Genomic DNA, 26,385 nt, shown 5'->3' with positions numbered 1-26,385 from the left:
TTCCTTTCTCCCTCATTTCTCCTTTTCCCCGGTTTTTTTTTTTGGGGGGGGGTGCATGTGCCCCCATGCCCCCCCGGTAGTTACGCCACTGTACGTTCATATGGCAAATACCCCTCCGATATTGTTATCTTTTTTACCCCATGATGGTTTAATGGTTTTATTAGAGATTACATTCAAAATGTTTTGACATTCCATCTTAATCCCTCCCCCAAAACCCCAACATTGATGAATTGGAAGAAACGGGGGTTTCTCTTCAATGTTATAATAAGGACAAAAGTATTTCGTTTGCAAAATAATGGTGAACTGGCTCTTTATTTGCATTTTATGATCCAATGATATTGTTTTATTTATTAAGCGGTATTTTAGGAAGAATTTTCACCAACAAAACAATTATCTCTTGTGATTTTTTTTTCATTTCTTCCGTAAAAAGTTGGGGGATGTTTGTACAGGCCATCCCCCCCCTCCTCGAAAAGTGTGGGGGGATATATCCCCCCATCCCCCGGGATTTACGCCAGTGATGTTAACTCAACATTTGAAAGGTTGGGGAAGTGACAACATTTTCTAAATGTTGCATTTACCACTTTAAATGGTTCTACCCATCACTTAAAACGTTGGATTCAGCTTTATACAAGGTTGGATGTAACATTTGGAAAAGATTGTCACGCCTCCAACCTTTCAAATGTTGATTTAACATTCGAATTTTTAGAGTGATTGAAGTCCGGGTTCGATTCCCGGCACGGTCCTTAATATTGAGCAAAGTAATAAATGAAAATACTGTATGTATCATCGATACAAAGGCACGCAAGTGTTGTTTAAAATTATGCAGAAACAGACATGGAAAAAAAAAACACTAAGCGAAGCTCTTTTTTAATTCGACACAGTCTTTTATTAATCACTTTATCACAAAAGCATTTGAAGGTTACCGGTTATTTTCAATAACATCAATTACAAGACATTCAGTATCAAATAGACATGATAGATGAAACGAAAATATAAACATGCAACATTTTGTTTAATAATTAAACATATGATAAATAGGCAAACCAGCAGTACACCTCTAATTTCGGATGCATACTTTATTTTAATACAGGTTAATGGTCTGCTTGATTTAAGTTCCATCGACAAATAAGCCTCAATTATGACGCAATTTTCATCACTTATTTTAGAGTGATGAAAGCTACTAAACTCACTTTGCACAGATTCCACAAAAAATATAAAAAAAACATGAATGACCCGATATTAAAAAAAACAAATACCGTTTTAATTACAGAAGAAGATCATTTGGATTGTGTCATCTAGTCTTCCTTAAACAGGTTTCAAATCATTTCATGTGTTTCCTAACGTTGAGTGGAGTTACTTGTCGATTTTTATACCAATGTCTTCTCCGTGCTTCAAATGTGCGAACTATACCTTTCTAATTACTTTCATTAGAAATATAATACACACTGTAAACAACTAAATGCTAAAAGTCATTTTAAATAATTTGCCATGATACCCTCGTCTTCTGTCAGATATCAATAATTGCAGACTGTACAATTGATGTTTGTAACACGGTACTTTGCACCATTTTGTTTTAGTCTGATTTTTATTCATTCTATCTCTAAAAGAAGTTCCTGATTATGAACATACTGAATATCAAAGCACTGGCTATAATCCGTACGCATAAAATCAATAAATTGATTGAATACTGACTACAGTAACTACAAAAACACATGAATACAATAAATGCTAGTTCTTTATTCGTCGACCATTTCAGTTATTAATGATAAGACGAGTTACGAATACAATTATGCTGAAAAAGATCCAACGACTCACGGGGAGCGTTTCGTGAAAGGACTTGTCAGATGTTTTACCCGACAAAGTCCAGCTGTTTTATCCGACATTTACCCTAGTAATAGCAGACACTTGTTCATATCAGCCGATCACATCCAAGGAAAGTTGTCCGACAACATTTCGGATGACTTTGTATGAAACACTCCCCCTGGAAGTAGAATATTCTTTTTAGAAACTTAACCATTGTCAAGCCCTTCCCTTATAAAATATTCTAAATCATAATACAACTACATTGATTAAAAAAAAACAATAATGTAAATTGCTCGTACTTATATACGATAATCTTCTAATGGATATATAACTGCAACATCAAATGTAGTATTCATTTTATATCCTCACAAAATTTTCTCAAGGTTGTAGACCAAAGTAACATTCTTTTTGGCAAATCCCAGTTTAAAATAGTCTAGCATATTATTTGAATGCCAAGTACAACTAAACTAAATAATGCCACAGTTGGCCGAGCTTTATTCCATATGTTTAATTTCTAATCGTTGCCTGATTTTGATATAATCTTGCAAAAATCAATTTATAAAAATAAATAAGCAAAAGGAACAACAAATCTGCAAACTTACATTTCTTAGTAAACCCAAAGCAAAAAGGAAAAAAAATACAAGAAGTGAACTTATTTACCCGAGTTTCGGTCTCCTGTCTGCTCAATTTTTTAACAAAAAAACTTTAGAGATTTGATATAAGCATAACTTCTACAGATATTGTAATTGCGGTTTCGATGTAACATGTACAGAAAAATCTAATTGATGTCGTTTTGCTTTATTGGTATAAAACTGCATGTCTACACGAGTTTCTTTGGTGTATTGTATAAAGTGTTTGAGGTACTATCGAACGCCACATGCAAAAACAAATTCGGATCTTATTTCTGTTTAAAATCATCAAAATATTCTGATGAATCAAAATCCAATGTTTCATCGAAGAATTGTCATTATGTTTGAAGATGTAACGGGAAAACTTGCTATACTCGTACCATCATTGGGCCTTCACGAAAACGCCGGTTCAATAGGCCTAGTTTTTACGAAATTTTTCAAGATTTTTTTTCTTCAAATTTTGAACATAATCCAGACCCTGGATTCGGTTTAATCCAACACTGATAACGGAGAACCGTAATGAATATAGTACCGAAGAAGTTTATGGCAAGCTACATGCCAAATGATTCAGATAAATTTAATGTCGATCATATGAAAGGGGTTTACCAGATTCAGTTAAAGAGCAATCACTTAGACTTAATTAAACAATTTAATTACAATAATTTGGAACTCTACTTATGGCTTACCATAGACATTGGCCAGTGTGTCTGTTTGGCGCTGGACCTGTAAATGCCTCGCACGTCCTATAGTACCTCAAATACTAAAAGGCAAACTTTGTTATTACAAGAATGGATTAATGAGTTGCTAAGACAATTACACTCTCTGTAAGATATGGGTATAGTACACCGAATATATACGACATTGAATTTTTTTTGTAATACTCGTAAATATTGACGGGCTAGCCATTTTTGTCATGCATGTGAAAATACATTACATATATATAATGACATACAAGAGGCTCAAGAGCACATTTCAAAAAGCAACAGACATCAAAATGGCCCGTGTAATAAGTTCATCATGGATTTAAATCTATGGGCAGCCAAGTGTAACAAAAAAGTGTGCATTGTGTGTGTGTGTTAACTGAATTCCAGTCGTCCGTTTCATATAGTTTCGAAAACCAGCATAATTTTCATTACCAAAAAGTCTTAATACTGTGATTTCCCAAAACATTGAGTAATGTATGTATTTTGAAATATTTTATATGCCTGTCACATTTCATGGTTACCGATATATATATATACTATTGATTCAAACTTTTCTAACTACTTTTTATGAATGTAGGTCAACATCGTGTACCATAAACAATAGTAAGAATATGGAATATTTCTTATATACACTAGCGCACTTGGGACATTTTGTTTTTTTTAATAACTGTAATTGTTTTAATATTGAACCACGATGACACCACATTATACACCGAAGGAGTGTTGTATATATTGGTAGAGTCAACGTGAACGATGGACATATTACATTTTAACTGATAACTCATATGAAAGTGCTGATCAATGTACAGTGATCTATAATTAATAAAAATTTATACTTCTAGACATTTTGCATCGCCACAAATAATCATATTTTATGAGGAAGTACAGAATGTCCAAATTATATTTCATATATGAATTATTTACAATCTAAAGTTCTTCGGATTTACAAATAAATTCATAGAGTACAAAACAAAGATAAAATTACTCCAACTGCATGTCACAGGTAACAATTAATCTTACTAAGTATTCTGTTTCCTATCAAGGGAACTATATGATAATACTACATTTTCACTAGATTTACAGTTACAGTTATGTACATTACCAACTAGTTAATGGTATAATTTATTTGAATAAACCATAAACGTTGAAACTTATAATGTAAACAAACGATGTACATAAAAATCAATCATATACATATAAAACATTGTGATTTCTTATCATGGTAATCACAGCTCTTCTTGGTTTCAAATAATTTTGAAATTCTATCATACTACATCATAAAATCATGTTTCTCAATTTCATAAATGTAATCTGAAATAAAACTTGTTATTTACATAGGAATCTACAAAAATCATATGACGTAAAAGCAACCACGTTCAGCTATAAGGTATTATGCTCTGTAAAATATAATTTGCAACAAAGTACTATGCTTTCTAGCTGCTGGTAATACATTGCACTTATCGACGAGCAAACAAAATTCATTCTCACAAAAATAATCCGTCTACATCTCTTAAAATGCATAGAATCCAGATAAAAGAAATAGAAAATAGTTGCGAATTCGAGCCCACTCGAGAAGGGTACCACAAAGTCTCTTATTTTCTTTCGTTAAAAGTAGTTGAATGATTACACGGTTGCCTAACACTTTCCGATCCATACAATGACATTAGCTACTGCTATATCCTCGATGTTGCAATGGACCTTTCGTAGAAGGCCGTTGATGACGATTTCATGGTTGGCGGCAGGCGTGACAAGATAGGGATCGAAGAAGCCGCTGTTGACTATCCTACGATTGCGACTATCCCATGGCCAGTCCTCGGCGGCGATTGGGTCTTGGACACCGGTGATGGTCTTGACGAACCCACTTTCGACGTCAATGAACAGGACATCGGGTTGATCTCGGGACGTCGCAAAGACATCATAGGTGTGGGAGGTCTTGCTCGGGAAGAAGCCGACATCACTGATTCGTAGGTTGGTCTTGACTTCGAACGCGGTCTTGATCTTGCCTGATTCGGGGAGGACCTTCTGGACGTGGACGTACTGGTGGTTGGCATCGACGCTGATGATGTAACGACCATCTGGTGAGACGTACGGACGACCACGGATACCCTCGTTGACCTAATCAAAGATAATTTTGATATGGAACATGGATTAGACTTATTAGAAGTGACAGGTTAACAACTGGTGTTCAAAACAGAAGTGCATTACCCACCAACGTTTATCCTATAAATATTCCTCATAGGGTGCATGTTCATGAAAACTACCACCAGAAAAAAAGTTTTCAGGTATACCTGTCAAATATTTCTCATATGGCCATTCGGAAGAATGACAAAGTATACCGTCCACGTTTCTTACTTCAACAAAGTTATTGTCACAATGTCACAAAATAATTTCAATGTCAATACAACATGATATGGAAAGTCATCAGGCACATAATATTTTTATTAAAAAAAAGTTTGAAAACACATGGGAAAAATGCTATTGTAAAAATCCTTCCGTAATATGAAAAACTTGTTGGAAAGTTTGCTCTACAAAATGCCTGACTGAAACTGATCACCATGATCATGTATCGAGAACTTTGTCGAAATTGCAAATCTTATACGATTTCAATTATTTCTCGCAATATTTGATTTTACCTTGATAACACTATCTGTCAGGTAATCAAGCACAACTTGCTTAGCTGGAACGGTATCACTTCCGGCACAGTTGATGACTACACTTCCTCCGATGGATACAAAGTTAACTGCTTCCGGGTGACAGCTGTACGCGGTGAGGTCGATGAGAGCAATGCGTTCCATGCGGACAAGGTCCAATTTGTGGAGGCCGAGTTGGTTGTGATGGACAATGTATCCGAAGTTCATAGTACCCTAAGAGGAAATAAATTAAGAAGAAAGAACCATGGCACTTGCAATATGTGAGCAAGGAAGAGAAAGTCCACATTCGATTCGAATTTAATCAGGGAGTTTAATGTTTCGGCTTTTAAAAACATAAATACTAAAATTTTCCTCGATTAAAAGCAACCAAAATAGACCTTATGAAAGTTGACGTCATTATGCAACGCCATCTTTGCATGCGTTAGAGATCTGCAGCTGGCTCATATCAAACAACTTGACAACTCCATTTCAGCGTATTGCAATATCTTCCGAGGGAGGGCGCTTTGAGATTATGACATCCTTGTCAAACCTACCTGATTAGGAATTTGTTCCTTGGGGATAAAGAGGTCTTCGACAAGCTCAAACGTGTGGCCGACCGGCGCCGTGTGGATTGTGTGATGAGGTCCTGGTTGTCCTGCGTTCTTGATGACCACAATGGACTGACGCCCTGCCTTAGCTTCCTCATCTGATCTCCGACATAGCACCCAGATGGAGTCCACGTGTTCTACATACTGCAGTGATACCGGTTGACCGTCTGTGCTGATAACCTAAGTAAGTTAAGAATCGAGGTGAATAACTATGATCGTCCTTTATTTCAAGTAAAACAAATAATCATCAACACTACTGGAATACCAATAATAATGATGGTATTGCACCTTTCTACTACTACTTAATAGTGTACCACTTGGTGTTTTTTTTACAGCATTGTTACTGTATTGCTTGGTAACTTGGTGCTTTTTACTGTGTCACTTAGTGTTTTTTTCCTCTTCTTTTTACAGTATGGTTACTAGTAGAGACAGTAAAAGCACAAACAGCATTAAGGTGCAAATATTCACAAGAGAAAGAGGAGACTTGGTCCAGATACACGTATGCCTCGAACTCAACTGATTTAACTTGAGACAGACCTAATGCATCATTAGACTGATGTTTGCCTGAATGCCCCCAAAGAACAGGCCATAGCAGCAACGCTATAACGCAATTACCTCGATAATCCTTTGCGATCGTGCATCAAGAACCACGACGCGGTTCTCGTACGGTTGTGACGCGTAGATGTAGCGGTCGTCCACGCTGACCGCGTCCCCCCAGTCGCACCGGCGTGTTTCGGATTCCTGGTCAACGCTGCAGAGCGTCTTGGTGGTGTCGGGTAGGGTGCTGGCTCCGGTCAGGGCCAGTCTGAACCCGCATGTGTCGGGTTCGAACGTCTGGATACCATCGCGATGGAACAGGTAGAAGACATGGAGTGGACCGGGTGAAAGAGCTTAAGAGGAAGAAATTGAATTTGAAGTGAAAATCAAACAAGGAAGAATATTGTTAAGAGTCAACCCACTCTGTAATATCGTTGGCACCATTATATACTAAGTTACCATCCACGCTCACTCATAAATCTGTAAGGAATCTTCAAGACGTGACAGAGGAACAATATATCCAGGGAAAAAGTAATAGAATGAGTAGGAGGAAAGGGATGATAGGGAAGAGGGCATGGACGAGGAGCAGGGGGGTGGGGAAGGAGGAGAAGAAGGAAGACATGGAGGAGGAAGAGGATGAGGGGAAGAGAGGGGAGGAGGAGGACGACGAGTAGCAGGAGAAGGAGCTGGAAGAGGGGGATGGGAAAATAGGAGAGGTAATAGCTGTATCTGTGGTACTTACGATGATCTTGGGGTTGAATAAAGACCGATGCACTCTGGTGGGCCTCTGAGAGAGGGTTGGTCGCCGTGCATGTGTAGATACCAGTATCAGGATAAGAAATCTCCTTTACCAGGACACTGCTGTTCTTGTCTGCATTGATGATGGGGGGGGGGGCAAACATTCAATATAAAGATTGGGATGTTGTGTTCCTGTGGATAAGCTCCGAAGTTGGGAACGCGAGGTATGGGGTTCGTTGGTAAGACATTAATCTACCTTCGCCACACTGGATTCAGGTGAGGTAAACTGCTATATAGCATAAAAATGCACCTTCCTTAACATGTTTCTGCACTGTAAAAGGCTGACATTTGCAAAATGTTTCTGTTTTCAGGGGGAAAACATGATCATAATGGATGCTTATGACATTTAACATTAATCGCATCCCCCGAAGAAGGCTTAGTTACCACAGCAACGAATGGCGACGTAGTTTTATGGCCCGCAGTCATACACTGCTATCTCTTTGTGATATTCGTATGATCAAGGAAAGTTTGCTAGATAAAGCCCTGGGAGACGGCTTTAGCGTGTAAGGTATGCAATTTTGTGAAGAATAATTTAAAATACATTGGGTTAATTTTCGTTTTCAAAATGACATGCAAAACCCTGTCCAACAATTGAAATAAATTAATAAAGCGTTTTATACAATATGCTTGGTTTGAAAAGATCCACATGTCTCTATTTTCTAAATCTTATAATTTACTTTTATAGAATTATATCAAAGGAAAGTACAAAAAGGTAAGGGGACTCTTAAACGTAAACAGTGGTTAAATAATAAAAATATAGACAACGAGAAATTAAAAGAAATAAAACAGAAAGAATATGATAAAGTGAAATAGATACGATCCAAAAGTGTGCCGGATACTTACTTTGCAGCTCAATCCTGTCATTTTGTACTAGTGGTATATCGTTCCTGGTCCAGCTCTTTTGTGGGGTTGGGATTCCTTCGGCGTAGCACTGGACTCTGGCCTTACTACCCTGCTTCCTCAGCTGCGAGTGAGGACAGATCTTTACAGATGGAGGAACTACAAAAAAGGGAGATGGTTTACAAAAGGGAATTAGGAATTAGTAAGATTGATATTGATATCATCATATTGCTCTGACATACAGTACTAATGTGAAATGGTTTCAGCAGTGTTGAGGCAACGATTAAGGAGAGATTTTCATCCCCGCGTCTCCCAAGGGTCAGATTCATCGAACACAACTCTTCCGAGGTCGGGGGGGGGGGGGGGTTCTGAGGAGTTTTACCAAAGTCTATCATTCTCTTGACGTTTGCCCATGAATGCTAAAACGGTTAAGGTAAAAAATACTATAATAACAACAAAGGAAAAGAGAACCGTAAAACATAAACTTGATAATAGTATGACCATCTCTCTTCTTTTCTTTCTCTTTTTCTTCACAATCATTTTCTTGTCCTTATTGTCTTTTCCACATAGTATGTGGAAAAGAGAATAAGGACAAGAAAAATGATTGTGAAGAAAAAGAGAAAGAAAAGAAGAAGAAAGGTGATTATGATAAAAAGAAATACAACAGAAGAAAGGCAAATAAGACAAGAGAGAAGGAAAAGAAGTAAAATAGGAAAGTAAAACAAAAAGTAAAAATGAAGAGCAAAAGAGACCGAATAAAACAAAAGAAAATGGGAGTTAGGAGATGAATAGAGAGGTAGAAATGGAAAACTATTTAAAAAAGAACAAATGGAAAGTAATAATGAAAAAAATAGAATGTATTTTCCTTATGATTGCTCTGATAAATATGAATTGATTTACCTTGGACTTGAAGGAGGTGTGTCTGCTTCACTTCGTCATATCCTTCCGCGTAACAAGCGTATGTACCTTCATGCATGAGAGTGATTGATGTCAGGTAGAGAGACGAATCACCGGCATAGAACTGTCTAAAAAAATCCAAACATATTTGATTAACTTTTATCTATTCCAAAAAGCTTATTCACAAATTTTGTTCATAAGATTCTACGCAACATATGGTTAAACACATTTTTACGCATGATTTACAAACGACTGGAATGGAGTGATCTAAAAGTATTGGTGTGCTATTCAGTGCTTATCTTTGAATATTTTACCTTGTCTCTGTGACTCTTAATGATGTTCTTATATAAAGGATCCATGAGCATAACGAACGTCTTGGTGAATACTGACCGAAACAAATTACTAGGGATTAGGGTCGCCACTCGTCAGTACCACATTATTTCTATCTGTTTTAAAACAGCATAAGTTATCTCACTGCCTTGTCATTATGCACACGTACATACACCTTGTCTAATCCTCTTCATTGCTACATTCACACCGGATCAAGTCAAGACCGACCATTTCAGTTAAACCCGATCAAGGTCGACCGAAGCTATTACGTTGTTTCCAATGACACACCACATGTATCTATCGGTTTGGAGTCGATTTTGTTAGTATGACTGTAACATAAAAGCAAGGGCGGATCCTGGATTTTTCGAAAGAAGGGGGTGGGGCACATTTAACCGATGAAAAATTTGACACGCAAAAAAAAATAGGTGGTTCAACCAAAATTTGAGGGGATTTCGTCCAAGGAAAAATTTGACAAGCCAAAAAAGTCTTCATTTTCGAAAGGGGGGCACTTTTATTTTTACATTACAAATTTTAATTGTGCCTCTCTAAGGGGGGTGGGGCACGGGCCGGCTGTGCCCCCCTTCTTGATCCGCCAGTGCATAAGAGTGTATGCGAAGAAACGACTATGAGGCAAACTACTTTACCCCGATTCCTTGGTATTCCTGGATCTCTGTCAGAGGAGCGTTGTTTCTTGTCCACCTGATATTGAGAGGATGATCTGAAGAGAGCTCACACGGTAAGGCCAGGTTGTCACCGACTGCAGCAACCGTAACACGCTGGGCTATGCTTCCTGATAGAGAAACGGCTTTGATGTCTGTAAGTAAGGAAGAAGAAGAGGATGGAATAAGGGGAACAACATGGTTTCAGCCATTTTGAGAAAGTCTGTCAAACGTGATCTCGGTGCTAAGGGTAGGGGTAGTCATATCATCTTAAGCATCAATACGTCGTCAAAACTTTCATAATTATCATCATCACATTTTCGGTGTCGTCATTCTCAACCCAAGCACCGAAGCCCCACCGTCATTTTTATCTCATGTCTATCATTTTCATCATCCTAGTCATCATCATCATAATGATCATCATCATTGTCATTTTCATTATCCTAGTCATCATTGTCATCATTATCACCATCGTAATCGTTACCGTCTTCATTGTCACCATTATTCGCGCCATACGATTTTCAATGATCTCATATTTTTTTACCTGATTATTCGAATACTTCCTAAACCGTTCTTTAATTTATACTTTTGATAAAATATCCTAATTTTTCCCTTTTCAATGATCTTATAGCTTTGCCATCTGTAAAAAGTCGGTTTGTTTATCTGATTCTTCTGATACTTCCTAAACCATTCTTTATTTCTTAACTGATGAAATATCCTCATCTCAAAACTTTGACTTGTTTATAGCAATAGTCATTAGCAAATTTTCACTTTTGCTGAAAATACATGACGAGTCACGTGATAACTTTCAGCCAATGGCGCAAGGTCTAAATATGAAATACCACACAAGACAACAAAGGAGCCTCGTGGCATCTTTACGCAATACTCACTGAATTCTCGGTAGAGTTCCATTCCGCTCAGTTTATCATTGCCATCGAGATCACCGGAGTCGAGGACATCGAGGAAAGAACATCCGGGTAAAAGGTCATTGATGCGGTCCAGGGTCATGGCCGATTCCATTTCTTGGCGGGAAATAGCATCGTCTGCATCGATGTCATAGTGATTTAAGATCAAACTGACGATGTATTTCTTATTCACTGGAAAAGGGGAAATGAAGGAATTATAGAATAACTTCTTTGGACACAGCAAGAAATGTGGTGTTGACCGGTGTCGATAAAGGACATCACCAGTCAATATACTCCGGTGTTTAATATGTGGTGTTAGGTCAGGACAGTTAGTTGATACCTGTACAATCTTTGGTGTTATTTTCAAGCTATTGGATGTGTTTCAACACCCAAGGGTGTGTTCCTCTAGGACCACCAGCTGGTGTCAGATTTAACACCTCAGCTTTAACAGGGGATAAATGTCTTATAGTACATTCATATCTACTGCTGATAACTTACATCATATGGCCGTGCATCTTCCCCACTAGACTAATTCGCAGGCAATAGTTAATTCATATCTACTTCTTACTGAAAAATTTGCATGGAATAATAAATGTCTGACGGCAACTGTTAGCGTTTAATAGTACATTGATATCTACTGGTGATAGCTTTACGTGTGGAATAACATCTCAATTGGAGATAAGTTAACGCGTTGAAATAAATTCGTACTCTGAAAAATAACGAGGTTGTACATTAACATTTAAAGCTGGCAATTTCACTTATGGTAGTTTTTTTTATTTTGGCGATTAATCCAAAGCCAATAGTATGTCTATATCCACCGCTGACAACTTTACAAGTGATATGATCAACATACTGCTGATAGCTTTAAATGTGATATGATATTATCTACTGCCGATACCATTACGGGTGGTAGTATAAATATTTACTACTTTGCAGAAGATATAAACAACAAGGCAATAAAAATCAACTCACTGCTAAAAGCTTTACACGTGTTATTATTAACTTTTACTGCTGATAGCCTTTATGGTGATATTATAGATATCTACTGCTAATAGCTTCACAGGTCCATGTTTTCTACTTGAAATAGCTTTACTCATGATGATAATATCTACATATAAGAGTTTTATGATTGCGGCAGGGTTTCTACTGCTGATGTAATTTTTACATATAATATTTCATCTGTAACTATACGATAAGACTATACACAGCAAAAACTGTAGTGTTAACCGGTGTACATAGAGGACCACACCAGTTATTTTACACCGGTGTTAAATTGGTGGTGTTAGTTTTACACTTATAGGTGTTCTTACAACACCTATGGTTGTTACATTTACACTTTTTGGTGTTATCTTCAATCTCTAGGGTGTTATTTTAACACCTCAGGGTGTGGTCCTCTATTAACACCAATTGGTGTCAGTTTTAACACCACAATTTATACAGTGTACATTATGATTACGTATCTATGTAGTGATAGGTCTGCGATATCACGGATATATTGAATACTGTTATTTTTATACGCAGAATACATGTTGATAGCTCTATATTGTGACAGTACATCAATATTTACAACCGATAAGTTCATGTTGTATTACATTTTCATCCAGTACGACTTCTGTTGAATGTACAGGTATTAGACAATAATCAAGATGATTTCTTGTTACGATAATAAAAATCCTCGTATCATATCTTATCAAGGCCCCTTAATACGTAATATACTGTCAACCAAACATGGGGCTTGAATAAACATCACGTGGCTTGAATCAGCCCAATTGCAACAATGCTTACATGGAGGTAGGCTGTTGTCCTCGTTCGGATTGTGAAACTGCTCGCGGTAATGTGCTACGAGTTCTTCTTTCAACTGGGCCATCTCTTCAGGTGTGCAGGTAATGGGAACTTCCGTCGGTGACATCGAAGGAATAGGACCTTCAAGAAATTTAAAAAAAAAAGTTGTAGGGGATTAGTTCCGACTGATTTCAACTTCTCCGACTCAGTTTTATAATTTCGTGATTAAAATGAAATGTGCACAAGCTGTTATCACCACGCTAAATTTCATTGGACTGTATTTTCCACGCAAAGGATTTTTCAAACTAGTTTTCCCATCTGTGCAAAAAAGTAAACACGTATCAGTATGGATGACTTTTTTTCTTATAATCACTGCAATTAATATACAAAACAGAAGTTTTGTATTAATTAATATACAAAACAGAAGTAAACTTTGAATGGCATATCTTATTGGCATTTGAATAATGGTATGGAAGTCGAGTCAGCTTGGTACTCGAATCGCAATATGAATGACGGTTTTAAAGTATTTGCTATCCGAATGGCATTAAAATGATGGATTGAACCGGTTCGGTACTTGAATAGTATTCGAATGATGACTTGGATCATTAAGATAATCGAATACTATTCGAATGACGGCTGTGCCCCCATCCCCATCCCCGTCAAAAGTCCAACAGGTGAAACTTACTGTCCGGAGTGGTGGCCATCACCAATGGCAATTCCACCGGGGTATCGCAACCATGGTTGTGTACGGTGATCCGTTGCCCGCTGAGGCACGAGGCACGGTGGAGCTCGCAATGGTTCTCATACAGGACGCCATCGGAACCACAGACAGGCTTGTAGTGAGGCTTGCAGTAGGGTCGGCAGATGCACTCCGCCATGTTGGTCGTCCTGTTGACCAAGCACTCACTGCCCTTGGGGCATTCCACGTGCGAACAGGCATCTAGAGCAAAAAGTAAAATTATGGAAGAATAATATGGCAATTAGGATAATTTAGCCTACAGTGAGTTTACATTCATTTTTCTGCCGAATTCAAGTAAACGCTTACTACAAAGCCAAATTAAAAAAAGGATGGTGCTTTTTTGTGTCTATACCCCTTCCAATTTGCATCGATCCAATTTCACAGAATACTTGTTATGTGTACATGGTTTATTCTTTCTCTTAATCATAATTCTTCTCTTCTTATATTTTCTTTTTGTATTTTTATTTTTTACAAGTCATCTTTCTTTTCTTCTTGCTTTCTTTCATTCTTAATTCTGTCTCTTTCTCTTTCTTTCCTTGTGTATTTTGATATTTTTTTTATTTTGCTTGAATTCTTTCACTCAAATTTTTATTTCCTAACTCAAACACATTTCCTTTGATTTCTCTTCCATCCGTCCATTCTTTTCATATTTCGGTAATCTTTATTCCCCCTTCATTTATCTCAGTCACTCTCTTTACAAATTACACAGCCCATCTTTCCTTTCTCTCTTTCATCCCTTCCATGTCACTCAGCCTACTTTCCCTGCATTGATTGATAAAGCAGATCGCCGTCAATTGATACTCCCCCTGTCTCAAATATTTGGTTAGATGAATGGATGTGTTGTTGGTTCGATGCATTTGGTTTCAATCTGCTTCCAAAGGGTTTCGAGTGTTTAGAATGGCAAGTATATGGGTGAATGATGATCATCCGGCCTGGATATGATGAGGATGTAACCATCAAGCTACGAATCGGTCACACCGGTTAAATCGATTCCAGATCGATCAAAGCATGATCAAAGCTACAACGTTGTTTCCAATGCCGTACAGTCGGTCGGTTCGGAGAATGTATTGTTGGTGTGACTTTAGCTAGACCGTTTTTCTTCATGTAAACAGTCACATCGGCGAACCAACCTTACACCGATCATGTCTATTACGTTATTACCAATGTCTTTCCATCGATCGGTTTGGAGTCGGTTTCGTTGGTGGGACTAGAGCAATATGGTAGAATAACAACTATGGGTAAATGATGATCACCCGGCATGGGAATGATGCGGGTGTCAACAATAAAGCTACAGTCACACCCGGGAAACCAAACTCCAGACCGATTAAAGCCTTCTCATATTTAGCCCCCCCCCCCCCCCCCCCGCCTTTCCCCCAAAAAAGCACTAACCAAAATAAAATAAGAAGAAGGAAAAGAAGAAAGAAAGGAAGTAAAAGAAGGGGCAGAAAAATGTTACACCATTAGATTAAGATTTTATAAAGATTTTTTTTGGGGGAAGGGGGCTCGTTTGGAAATAACTTAGAAATTTCCCCGATACACGTTCTCTCTTCCCCCTTATTTTTTTATATTATTTTTTTTTCATTCTCTACACCACATGCGTAGATGGGCTTCACCAAAGACCTCTCTAAATTGAGTGACGCGATTTTGTGACAAAAGACATCGAATTTGTGTCCATTCAGTTAGATCCGCACGGATCATCTAAATCGTTTTACAAATCTTTATGACATAGTGATCGAAGAAAGAGGATGGTTATGATCTGCAAAATTCCAACCATAATGTCATAGAGCAGCGGCCAGAGGATGGTGAGGTAGTTCCGGAATGCCATTATTGATTCATCCCTATCATGTACAAGTTTTTTTTCTCGATAAGATTTATTATATGCTTCGGATGGTAAAATTAACAAAACAAAAGGAAAGAATCTATCAAACCTCTGGTTGATTTTTAATATTACTTTTAAGTCTGAAACCAATTCACCCAAAGATTTGTTATTTTGACCAATCATTTTGAAAGAGTGATGTGATTGAATGGTAAAATGTGTTGCTATCCATGATATTTAGTGGCGGATCCAAGATTTTTCAAGGGGGGGGGGCATTTTGGGACATATTTTGGGGGCCTCCCAAAGGGGGAAAGGCACGGGCTGGATGTGCGTGTAGTAAAAAGAACTATAAAAATAAGGAATAAAAATAGATGTATGCAACGTCCAATTTAACATTACATTTTGGAGTTGATAGCTAGCTGCCTATACCTATACTATATCAATGACCGACATTGCAATTTTATTGATTATCATAGTCTGAAAAATTCTTGAAAGTTGAGAAGTTTGGGAGGATAGATACCCCCCCCCCCTTCTCTGCCTCCCCTTTCCCCTCTTTTAACTCTAATTCCCCCGGCCAAGACGTTGTGAATATTATTAATGGTTTGATACCTGAAATGAACATGACTACATCCTTCTTCATACATAATAAGAGAAAGGGAGAAGGGGGTGGGGAGATTAGGTTGATGCTTAATGCCCGTAGGGCAACAACTGATAAAGAGAAAGAACAAGAAACGATAATTCCCGGTTTCAAAAACAAGAGCAGAGACGAAAACACACCACCACCACCTCAAGTCTAATAATACAGTCACCCCACGAAACCGACTCCAAACCGACCGATGGTATGTCATTGAAAATAAGGTAGAAACTTCGATCGGTCTGGAGTCGGTCTAAGTGATATGACTGAGGCATTACCGGCAACCATCTCAATATATTTTCTCCCTCTTTGACCCCCAGACTCAGGCGATCATTACATGAATTTCAATTTACCCGCATGTGCCCTCCGGCTAGTGATTGGCGCGCCCAACGGAGGAAGAAGAAAAACAAAAAATAATCGATTCAGTTGCTTTGGAAACCCGTTAACTCCACACCTTAGATGTACTCGAGAAAGAGGCCGTAAACGCCTTTCTGCATATTTAACTATTCGAAGATAGCTATCGGCACTTGACTTTTTTTCTATGACGCCTGTTTTTCACAGTTTTCCATTTTTGTATGCGCCTGCTTTAATGGAGAGGATATTTTTTCCCCATTTTTCATTTGAAAACAAATTCTCCTTCCATTTCTTTACGCTTATAAAACTCGATCGACTACTTAGTATTCCAGGCGCTGACATTCCTTGCTTGACTTCCATTTCTATTTAGAGATAATTGATATTCACATTTTGAATTATGAACATCGACAAGATTTAGAAGGGGGTGTTTTTATGTTGTTTGTTATACTCTTTCTGCTCAGTACAGGTGCAATAGTTAATTGACTGTACTCTCTAGCTGCTAATGAGCTAATCACACTCCTTTCAGCGTAAGATTAGGAACCAGTCCTGATGGAATGAGACTTCATTCTTTCAAGAGTAAATTTTTCATTTTTTTAATTGAAATTGTGCATCTTGTTTAGACTTTCATTAAAAAATGTAAAATTTCACTTTTGAAAGATAGAAATCTTATTCCAACTAGACTGATCTCCCCATCTCCCTCTGAAAGGAGTGTGATCAGGGATCAGATTAGCTCCTATAGTATTTTGGTTTGGATAATAAAACATTCAAATGAGGAATCCCTCAGAGAATTAAAAAAATATATTTCTTTTTGTGACGTCAGAAGCAAGCACCGCCCATAAGTCGTGTATTGTCGATTCGGTGAATTATTATTGGTTGTTAAAATATCATTGAATAGCTTCTTAGTTTTCACAAAACCATGTATGAAATCATTTGAGTATTTCCTTTGATGCAAAGATTTCAATGTTTATAGAGAAAATTACCACATGAAATTTTCATTGCTTGACGTTTGCGTGGTACTGTGGAGCTGCTCTCGTGTGACATTACAAAGATTAATACTAACTTTAAATTCCATAACATGATACTCTTAATAAATTCAAGAAAAAAAAGAGAACAAAATACATTGCTCTACTTTTATTTAAACTATAATGAGGTCAGAGTAGACTTGCCCTTTTGTTAGTACGGTGCTTACTCCATTTAGGTGTTTGTGATTGCATATTAACCCATTTTAGGTATTATGAAGTGCTATAAAAGTGTGTCAATATAAAAAATAATTGTGTTCACACAATCTTACCAGTTTTAGATTCGGTTCACAAAAAAGTGCATATATTGGACCCTTTTTCCTCTTATTCATTGAAATTCATTCTGCCTGTACAATGATGTAAATTAAAAAAATTATACTTTTTAAGATTTTTTCCATTTTAAAAAGAAACTCAAATATAAGATAGGAGTAAACTGGGAATACATATCAAAATAAATGGTCCTTTTCAAATGTAACTACAAGATTTCAAGCTCAATCTCGAATGCATTACGTATATTTTTACCCTGAAATCAGTGTATTTAAACAATATGTTATTTCTTTGTTTATGGATTATCTGTACATTTACCAGCTATTGTTATTTTACAAGTTAAAAAGGTTGATAAGAATAGAATGTAAAAAAATTTCTTACCAGTTTTGGGATCAGGGAAGACATCATTGACGTGCCAAACATCGAGCGAAGCTTTCTGCAAAATAAAGAAATGCAACAAGATGTTATTTTAATGTTTATTGAATTGTTGTCCAAGGAGGCCAAATTCTATGATGCATAATTATGGTCGATAATGAACAAGGAAGAAATATAACATGATAAATATACCAAATTAGCATGATTAACATGATTAAGGGATAGGTTGATAAAACTGGAAGCCAATGAGATTATGTCCACTTAGTTTCCATAGCAACATCCCATGTGATCAGTTACGAAACTAATGACAGTGCAGGTGGAGGAAGTTGGGAAACTCAAATTGACAACGTAATAAAAGTAATAGCTTTATGATTAATGAGAGGACAATAGAATAGCATAACCGATTATTAAGTGATGGTAGTGTAATGATGATAGCATCATGAAAGGCGGAGTTAATACATCTAGAGGGAGAATCTGATGTCTGATGTTCTCTGCAGCCCACTCTCTTTGATAAGTGTAAAAGATAATGAATAAATTTTCACTCAATTCAATTCAATTCATTTCCATTCTTCAAAATAATACAAATAAGTACAAGATGGATTGATTCAATTTAAATAAATAATAGCATGAACAAAATGCAATATTGAAAAAAAAATGAAATACATATTTGAAAGTGATTTAAATATAAATTAATATACATGTCACGTTTAAATCAATATAATCAATATCATTAAATATAATTAAATCAATGCAATTATATATTATAAGAAGAATGGAGGGGTCCACTGAAAAGCAAAGCTTGTAGAATGTGGACCCCTCAAAAAGATACAAGGAATATAGAAATATACGTAAAGTAATACATGGAGATAACGAAAAGAGCAAATAATAATAATAATAATAATCACTCGCTTATCTCTCCTCAGTAGTGACAAGGATCATTCAATTTCGAGTGAATTAAGAGTGAACATACGAATATTTCATACTAATTTCACTTTAAAAGTGTGAAATTCAATCAACAAGCAAAAGCCACTCTCAATCTATAATGACATTATGGTAGATTCACTTTCTCAGAGGAGTTAATTATTAACTCCATTGTTTCTTTCTAACATGTATATTTCTCTGACGGAAATAAATTTGTACATTCTCCTTCGTCATTGATCACGGAACGATTATTGTCTCAATTGTTTTGGTCACCTAGCTAGTTTTTCATTCATGTATTCCTATTTTTGCAACTGATTATGATCATTCTAGAATATTTCTAGATAGATGGCGCTATATAAATGCCTATTGTTATTGTTATTATTCTCGTACAAAAGGTTTTGTCAAAAGGCGCTAGGTACAATTTTTCTTCTAAATTCTGAAACAATGAACAAATGAACAATGCATTTTCCATTATCACTTTCATCCCTTTATCAAATCTGCATTTTTTTCTGAATAGATAATTAACTTTGGGAATAAAATGATTTATATTCTGCTGAAATATGACTCTTCTCTCTTCCTGCATTCCCAAGTGTTTTCAACCAGATTTTCAAAGGAGTCATCGATCATGCACCCCCTTTGTTTAAAAACACATCGACAGCTATGATCCGTCACGCCAATGAAACCGACTCCAGACCCATCAAAGCTTTTACGTTATTTCCAATGGCATATCATCGGTCTGGTTGGGGTCGGTTTCACTGGTACGACTGTTGCATATACCTTTAAGTCACTCGAGGATTTCCCCAAGACTCACTCAGTTGAGTTACAGAATCGCATTCCGACGTATACATTCAATGAATTACTCTTGATTTACTGCACATCAGCATCTCATGTAGAAAGTAGATGTGTCACGAATGACTCAGACCTTACACACGAATCACGTGACATTATTCGACCTCGTTCAACTAAAATCATTCTTTATCATCTAATATAGAAGTTGCGTTGTTGGATGGAGAGCCGATTGTAGTAAGACAACAATCTCATTAATCATGTAAATTATGTAACTATGGTAACCATCAACGTTGGATTGCAACCACAATCATCCTCAGATGAGTGATTCATTCCTAATTAAATTAAAGTAAAGGTGAAATAACACTGTGTTAAAGACCTTATACACTGTAAAACTGTGGTGTTAAAACTGACACCAGTTGGTGTTAATAGAGGACCACACCCTGAGGTGTTAAAACTACACCCTAGAGATTGAACATAACAACCAAAGGTGTTGAAATATAACAACCAAAGGTGTTGTAATAACACATATGGGTGCAAAACTAACACCACCAATTTAACACCGGGGTAAAACAACTGGTGTGGTCCTCTATGCACCGGTTAACGCTACAGTTTTTGCTGTGTACCTAGCCCAATCGAATTTTCTGGAATCAATATGATTTTTGATGTATTTTTTACAAGTAATTGCCTCAAAAATATTTAATCCCCACCCTGGTCCTTATTTTTGAAATTCTGGGTCTCCCCATTCCATGAACTGATGTAAATTTAAAGATGATTTATGAATATTTCATTCTATAGAAAATCGAAATTCAACCATTACAGCTTTGTATCATGAATATTGTAATTATGTTTCTGATCAATTTGTTTTGTTATCATGCTGTACAAATGTGTAATTTGACCGCTTCAGCCTGTGCTGATGGTCAATATTTAGGTCTACATGTTTATATGCATGTAAAATAATACATAACAATAAATTCAATTTGTGGAATGTCTGACTTTCGCGACTTTCTTTTTTTCATTTCAGTATGCTCACTACGATTTCCATCTGTGTCTTTTTCTCGGCCTTTCTTCCCAAACCCACCATCGCCTCACGATGGGCCCCAGCCATATAATGCTACTGTCTCACCAACGAAGCCCACTCCAAACCGACCGATATCATGTAATTGGAAATAACGTTATATCTTTGGTCGATCTCCAGTCAGTTGCTCCTGTGTGACCGATGCAGCATAAGATCTGTCACCGTCCCTCACTCTCATTTTCAGATGAGAGTGCTTCAGTCACAACAGCGAACCTAATGTCAGCCCGATCAAAGCTATCACGTTATTTCCAATGACATATCATCGGTCGGTCTGGAGTCGGGTTCGTTGGTGTGACTGTAACACACGAAAGCTCCCTGGTTGAGAGGCTCGAGTGTTAAGTCAATACCCGTTCCCTACACCCGTCCACTCGGTCGTTAGATATTCCACAGGATTGATGGGGGAGTTGTTTAGCATGTGCCAAACTCGAAGACATTTCGGGACCTGGAATGCAGGTCTAGGGAAAAAAAGTGCATGAATAACTTGTTTTGAATGTGCAAGAGCAGCACGTGACCTGGATACCAAAGACTGTTGACCCGACCTGTGATATACAGGAGGTTTGCAGAGACCCAAAGGCAGAAAAAACAACAACCATTACCACAACAACTTACATTTCTTCCTGTTTGGAAGATATGCTCTAATAATATCAGACGCGAATTATCTTCTTAGACGGGTACCAGATACAAACAAATTTATTTATGTTTTTTTAACGTAAATATTAGGCCTACGTAATAGACCCCATGGGGATTCCACATTACTACGATGTTTCGACCTTTTTCAAAAATAAGACTATGGCCATTGGATTGGGAAGATATTGTGGTAATTGACTCTCTCACTTTACTCTGTAAACACAGGTTGGGGTTCGAATCTATTCTTATGCATTTTACACGGGTCATACTGGTAGCCTATATTTGAATGCAAATCGTTTGAAATATTATTTGTATATATACATGTAGTTGTTTGAAAAACACTTTGTATTATTTCATTCACTCTGTATTTGTCGTGGTCTAGTGAGTATGTCTCCGGAGTACAGATCACAAGATTTAGGATTCAAAACCCGCAGTGGACTCCTTGGAAGGATAAATGAGTCTTTTGGGGTATCTAAGCTGAAACCGGGGTACAGCCCAAGGAGTTTCATGTCTAACTGAGACTAATAGTCCCCTATTAGTGATTGTGATATGGTGATCACAAGACACGTTTTTTCACAAACTGCAGAAGTAGAGGATTCATTCTGATGTCGCTGACCCGTTTAACCTTAAAAACATATCAACTCCATATGCAGTACAATACTCAAAACTAAGCCATTATACAGACATGCCCTTAAGGCTGATTGCTTTTAAAAATGTATTCAGAAATGAGTTCGCACAAAATGGTTTTGTGTGTTATTAGAACACAGTTTATTCTTATGTTACACACACCATTTCTTACGCAAACAAGAAGAAGGGAGAAACAACTGGGAAATCTTGCCCATTTTTTTCATTAAAAAGAGATAACATTTTGGCTTCATTGCTTGTTTAAGTTTGTCGGTACCCACCGTTACCGACTGCTTGCGCCAAAGAAAAAAAAACTAATTTGATTTCTTACCGCGCCGGGGAGCAACATGGCTAGAAATGCTATTCCCAAGGCACGAATGGATTCAACAGATAGACTTTCAATTTAGAATTATTTGCACAGTTGGTTAGGTGGGCGTAAGAAGTGACGGATGAGAAAGAGAGAAAAAAAAGAGGGAGAGGAGGAGGGGAAGGGGAGATATATAGATAGACAGACAGACAGATGCAGAGAAAATCACAGGGGGAGGGGCAAACACACATACACTCTAAAAAGGAAAGGGAAGGGAAAGGTTAAATCAGCCTTTAATAGGACCGAGATGTGACATTTTTTTCAACCCTTTGAGCGCCCATGTTGCAACTTTGGACATTCGCACAATTGAAGTTAACAATTGTAATAATCATTTATCTTATTTACTTACATATTAGAAAGATTATAAATTACAATTGTTCTTGGATAACATCTATATAATAATTATAAGTATCAATGGTGCAATATGCACATCTTGAATCAAAGAGCGTGCAAAGAGTTAAATAATGATGGAAAACGCTGTCACCCCTCGCCCCCTTCTATAAAAATACCCTTTCTTAGGCTTTCGTGTTTTAGAGTGTACGGATGGAGGGGGAGGGGGCAAGATTTTTGCGCCAAAATAATGACCCCCTTTGATCAAAGACATGAAAACAAAAGTAAAAAAAATTACGAAAAAATACAAAATATATATCTATTATCTTAATTATTTAAATGATTTTTATCATTTTATCACCAGTTTCCCACCGAATGATAATTTACAAGATAAAAAGACATCAACATGAGCACTTGAGCAAAGGGGAACAAGATAAAGAAAAAGAATCGAACAGGTGTTTTTGATAGGACTGCATGATCTCAATGTGATAAGATACACAAAGAGACAAGGCAAATTGCTAATTATTTCATTAAAGCTGCGGTATCATGAGCGATATTGAATCAATATACAGACCGAAAGCGGCACCGATACTGCTAAATTCGATGGATTTTTGGGGGTTCTTATTTGTAATTGTCTTGTTTTCTTTTTAGTGTCTGTATCACATTCTATAATATTTTAGACAATGTATTTTCACAGCTGCAAACTGTTCATTTGTTATCTTTCTTCCTGTTTTTTGTGTTTGACTATATATGATTTTTAACTGAATGATTAAGACTACTACGAAACATCAACAACATTTTATGCAAAAGTTTTGTTCGGATAGGGAATCGCTTCTTTGATGGGGTATGACATTAGGGGAGACGGTTGCACGAATGTAGCAGACTGGGCTGGGGGTGGGGGCATCACTCAGGGGGAGGGGGCACCGAAGGAAAATCTTGAAGAGTACTAGGCAGGAGTAACTCGATATTGATGAAAGGAAAAGGGAAACGGAGAACAGTTTCCCAATGCATCATGCAGTATCTCGAAGGCAGAAGCAACGGTATCTAACCAGGTATGGCCCGAGTCAAATCAAACACAGCCATATTGGATCGAGTCGGGTGATATTGATTTTTCCTCTTCTTTTTTGGCTAATTTTACATCAGAGTCTGATATTACTCGCTGTTATGCCTTCCCGTAGTCTCAAAACCTAGACCTTTTTTATATCGTAATTAACCGTATTAAATTGTGTGATTTACCCAATTATAGAAAGGAATATGGATGTGTTTGTTAGGTAAAATTTTGCAAAATGATAGGTACATGTAAATCTATTTCAATATAGTGAGTTTTTTCTACTCATGAAACATACTTTAATTAAAAAAATATAATGTTTCCTTGGTAGTTCCTTTTTACAGTATGAAAACTTCGATTACACGAGAAGGGATAATTCAGCCTTAACCAGGAACATGATTTCATCAATTCAAAATGCACACTGCTACAATTTTGAACGTATTGTATGAAAAAGAAGCCTATATTCAGAATAAAGAGGCAACGAATGAAAAATAAGAATATTTTGTACAATATCAAATCTTCAATGCCTCTGACTTTAAACAGTCATTTAGTGCGGAAGTAGATTTGTAGAATTCCATTAAATTTCATCCCATAATGCTCGGTGAGAGATTTATATCGGTGCAATGGACCGAGACTTTATTAGCCAAATTGAAGATGGGGAATTATTTATGATCCATGTCATATACGATGCCCTAAGGATATACAAATGCGTGTCCATACATCTCGTCCCATAATGGGTCGGCCGACAAATGGGAGGGGCTACACGAGGGGCTCCTGAAGGGAGTAAAATCAAAGACTCATCACTTTTTTTTAAATATGGGTTGATCGCTCTCTAGCTAATATTTTTGTCTGCTTTTACTCATGAAGATATACAATTATTTATTTTAGCTACCTTATTACTTGTGTATTTATAATGTTATCGTTTCTAAAATCAGCTGAGTCTTAACGTCAGAGCTTGCGCCATATGGATTGCATTTGTTAGCATGTAGCTAAATATACTTTGATTTTGAAAACAGAATAAATGCGGTAACAAGCCTAAAGTAAATTACAACGATCATTATGAAAATGTATAATCAACTCGATGTTGGGCATGTGGTAACTAGATAATAACTCACGCGAAAACAAACAGCAAAAACTGTGGTGTTAACCGGTGTACATAGAGGACCACACCAGTTATTTTACACCGGTGTTAAATTGGTGGTGTTAGTTTTACACCTATAGGTGTTATTACAACACCTTTGGTTGTTACATTTACACTCTCTGGTGTTATGTTCAATCTTTAGGGTGTAATTTTAACACCTCAGGGTGTGGTCCTCTATTAACACCAATTGGTGTCAGTTTTAACACCACAGTTTTTACAGTGCATTGTCGACATTCCATGAAGGAAACTGATATTTAAATAAAGCCATCACACTACAGCTCTTGCTGGAAAGCCTAGCATTTGCATGATGATTCTTGGAGGATTGTGATTAATTGATAAATACAACAATTCGAGGCATAAGTTCATTTTACTACGATTTAAGCAATACATCTTGCAAAACATTTATGAATTTCGTTTTATAATGATTCAATGAAAGTAACAGTGAATCAAGGCAAGAATAAAAAAGCTCTCTTGGCATTATTTTAGGAAGAATTAAATTTTCCTTATAACAATATAAATCTTAAGTAACTTAAATGAAACACAAAATGTTATCATTATGCTAATTCATATCTTCCAAGCATGTACCATTGGCTAAGTTCCATTCTACACACGAAATGCGGTTAGAGTAATTTTAACATCTCCTAGGTTTTATCTATTCGATCAATCTAAGTAATTGCATCTGCTTTTCAATAATAAAATGATTTGTTTTACTATCCCGCTCATCCTCCCTCTCTAGCAAGCTGTCTCGTATAGGAGCGTGTAAGTAATAAGTTTACGCATAACAGCAGAGCTATTAGGGGCCACTGTTTACTTAGGGGCAGCTTAAGGGTATTTTAGGAGGGGGCAACATTATCTAAACTGGGCGTTGTGGTGTAGGCCTGTATAGGCCTAATCAAAGCTACGTGGATACAGAGATTCGAGCCTTGGTCACGTCTTTCGGATGGTGACTTTAATGGTCGGTCCAAGACGCAAATATTCATATCTGAATGCTACAAACTTATACACGCGCGCACGCACACACACAAACACACACACACTCAATAGAGAGTCCTAAAATGATTTAAATCAAATGGAAAAGTATGGGTATATTAATAATGTTCCCAGCATTCTCATCTCTCCCCTTCGCCTCCTTCTCTT

The 26,385-nt window shown here is 37.0% G+C and overlaps 1 protein-coding gene across 1 annotated transcript; it reads right to left on the bottom strand.

The window, feature by feature from the left end:
• Positions 1-861: 861 nt before the first annotated feature.
• LOC121431783 (follistatin-related protein 5-like) lies at positions 862-18,420 on the bottom strand (the record flags this gene model as incomplete). The annotated part of the gene is made up of 12 exons (XM_041629483.1): positions 862-5,251; positions 5,770-6,000; positions 6,321-6,554; positions 6,990-7,264; positions 7,654-7,782; positions 8,553-8,708; positions 9,450-9,570; positions 10,421-10,590; positions 11,326-11,532; positions 13,126-13,263; positions 13,808-14,062; positions 18,333-18,420. Coding segments are annotated over 12 exons (2,484 nt in total), but the record flags the coding sequence as incomplete, so codon positions are not given.
• Positions 18,421-26,385: the final 7,965 nt, after the last annotated feature.

The sequence above is a fragment of the Lytechinus variegatus genome, chromosome 18 (genome assembly GCF_018143015.1).
Source record: "Lytechinus variegatus isolate NC3 chromosome 18, Lvar_3.0, whole genome shotgun sequence".
Lineage (NCBI taxonomy): Eukaryota > Metazoa > Echinodermata > Echinoidea > Temnopleuroida > Toxopneustidae > Lytechinus > Lytechinus variegatus.
Note: the sequence above shows the minus strand (reverse complement) of the source record. Positions and strands in the feature narration are given on the sequence as shown.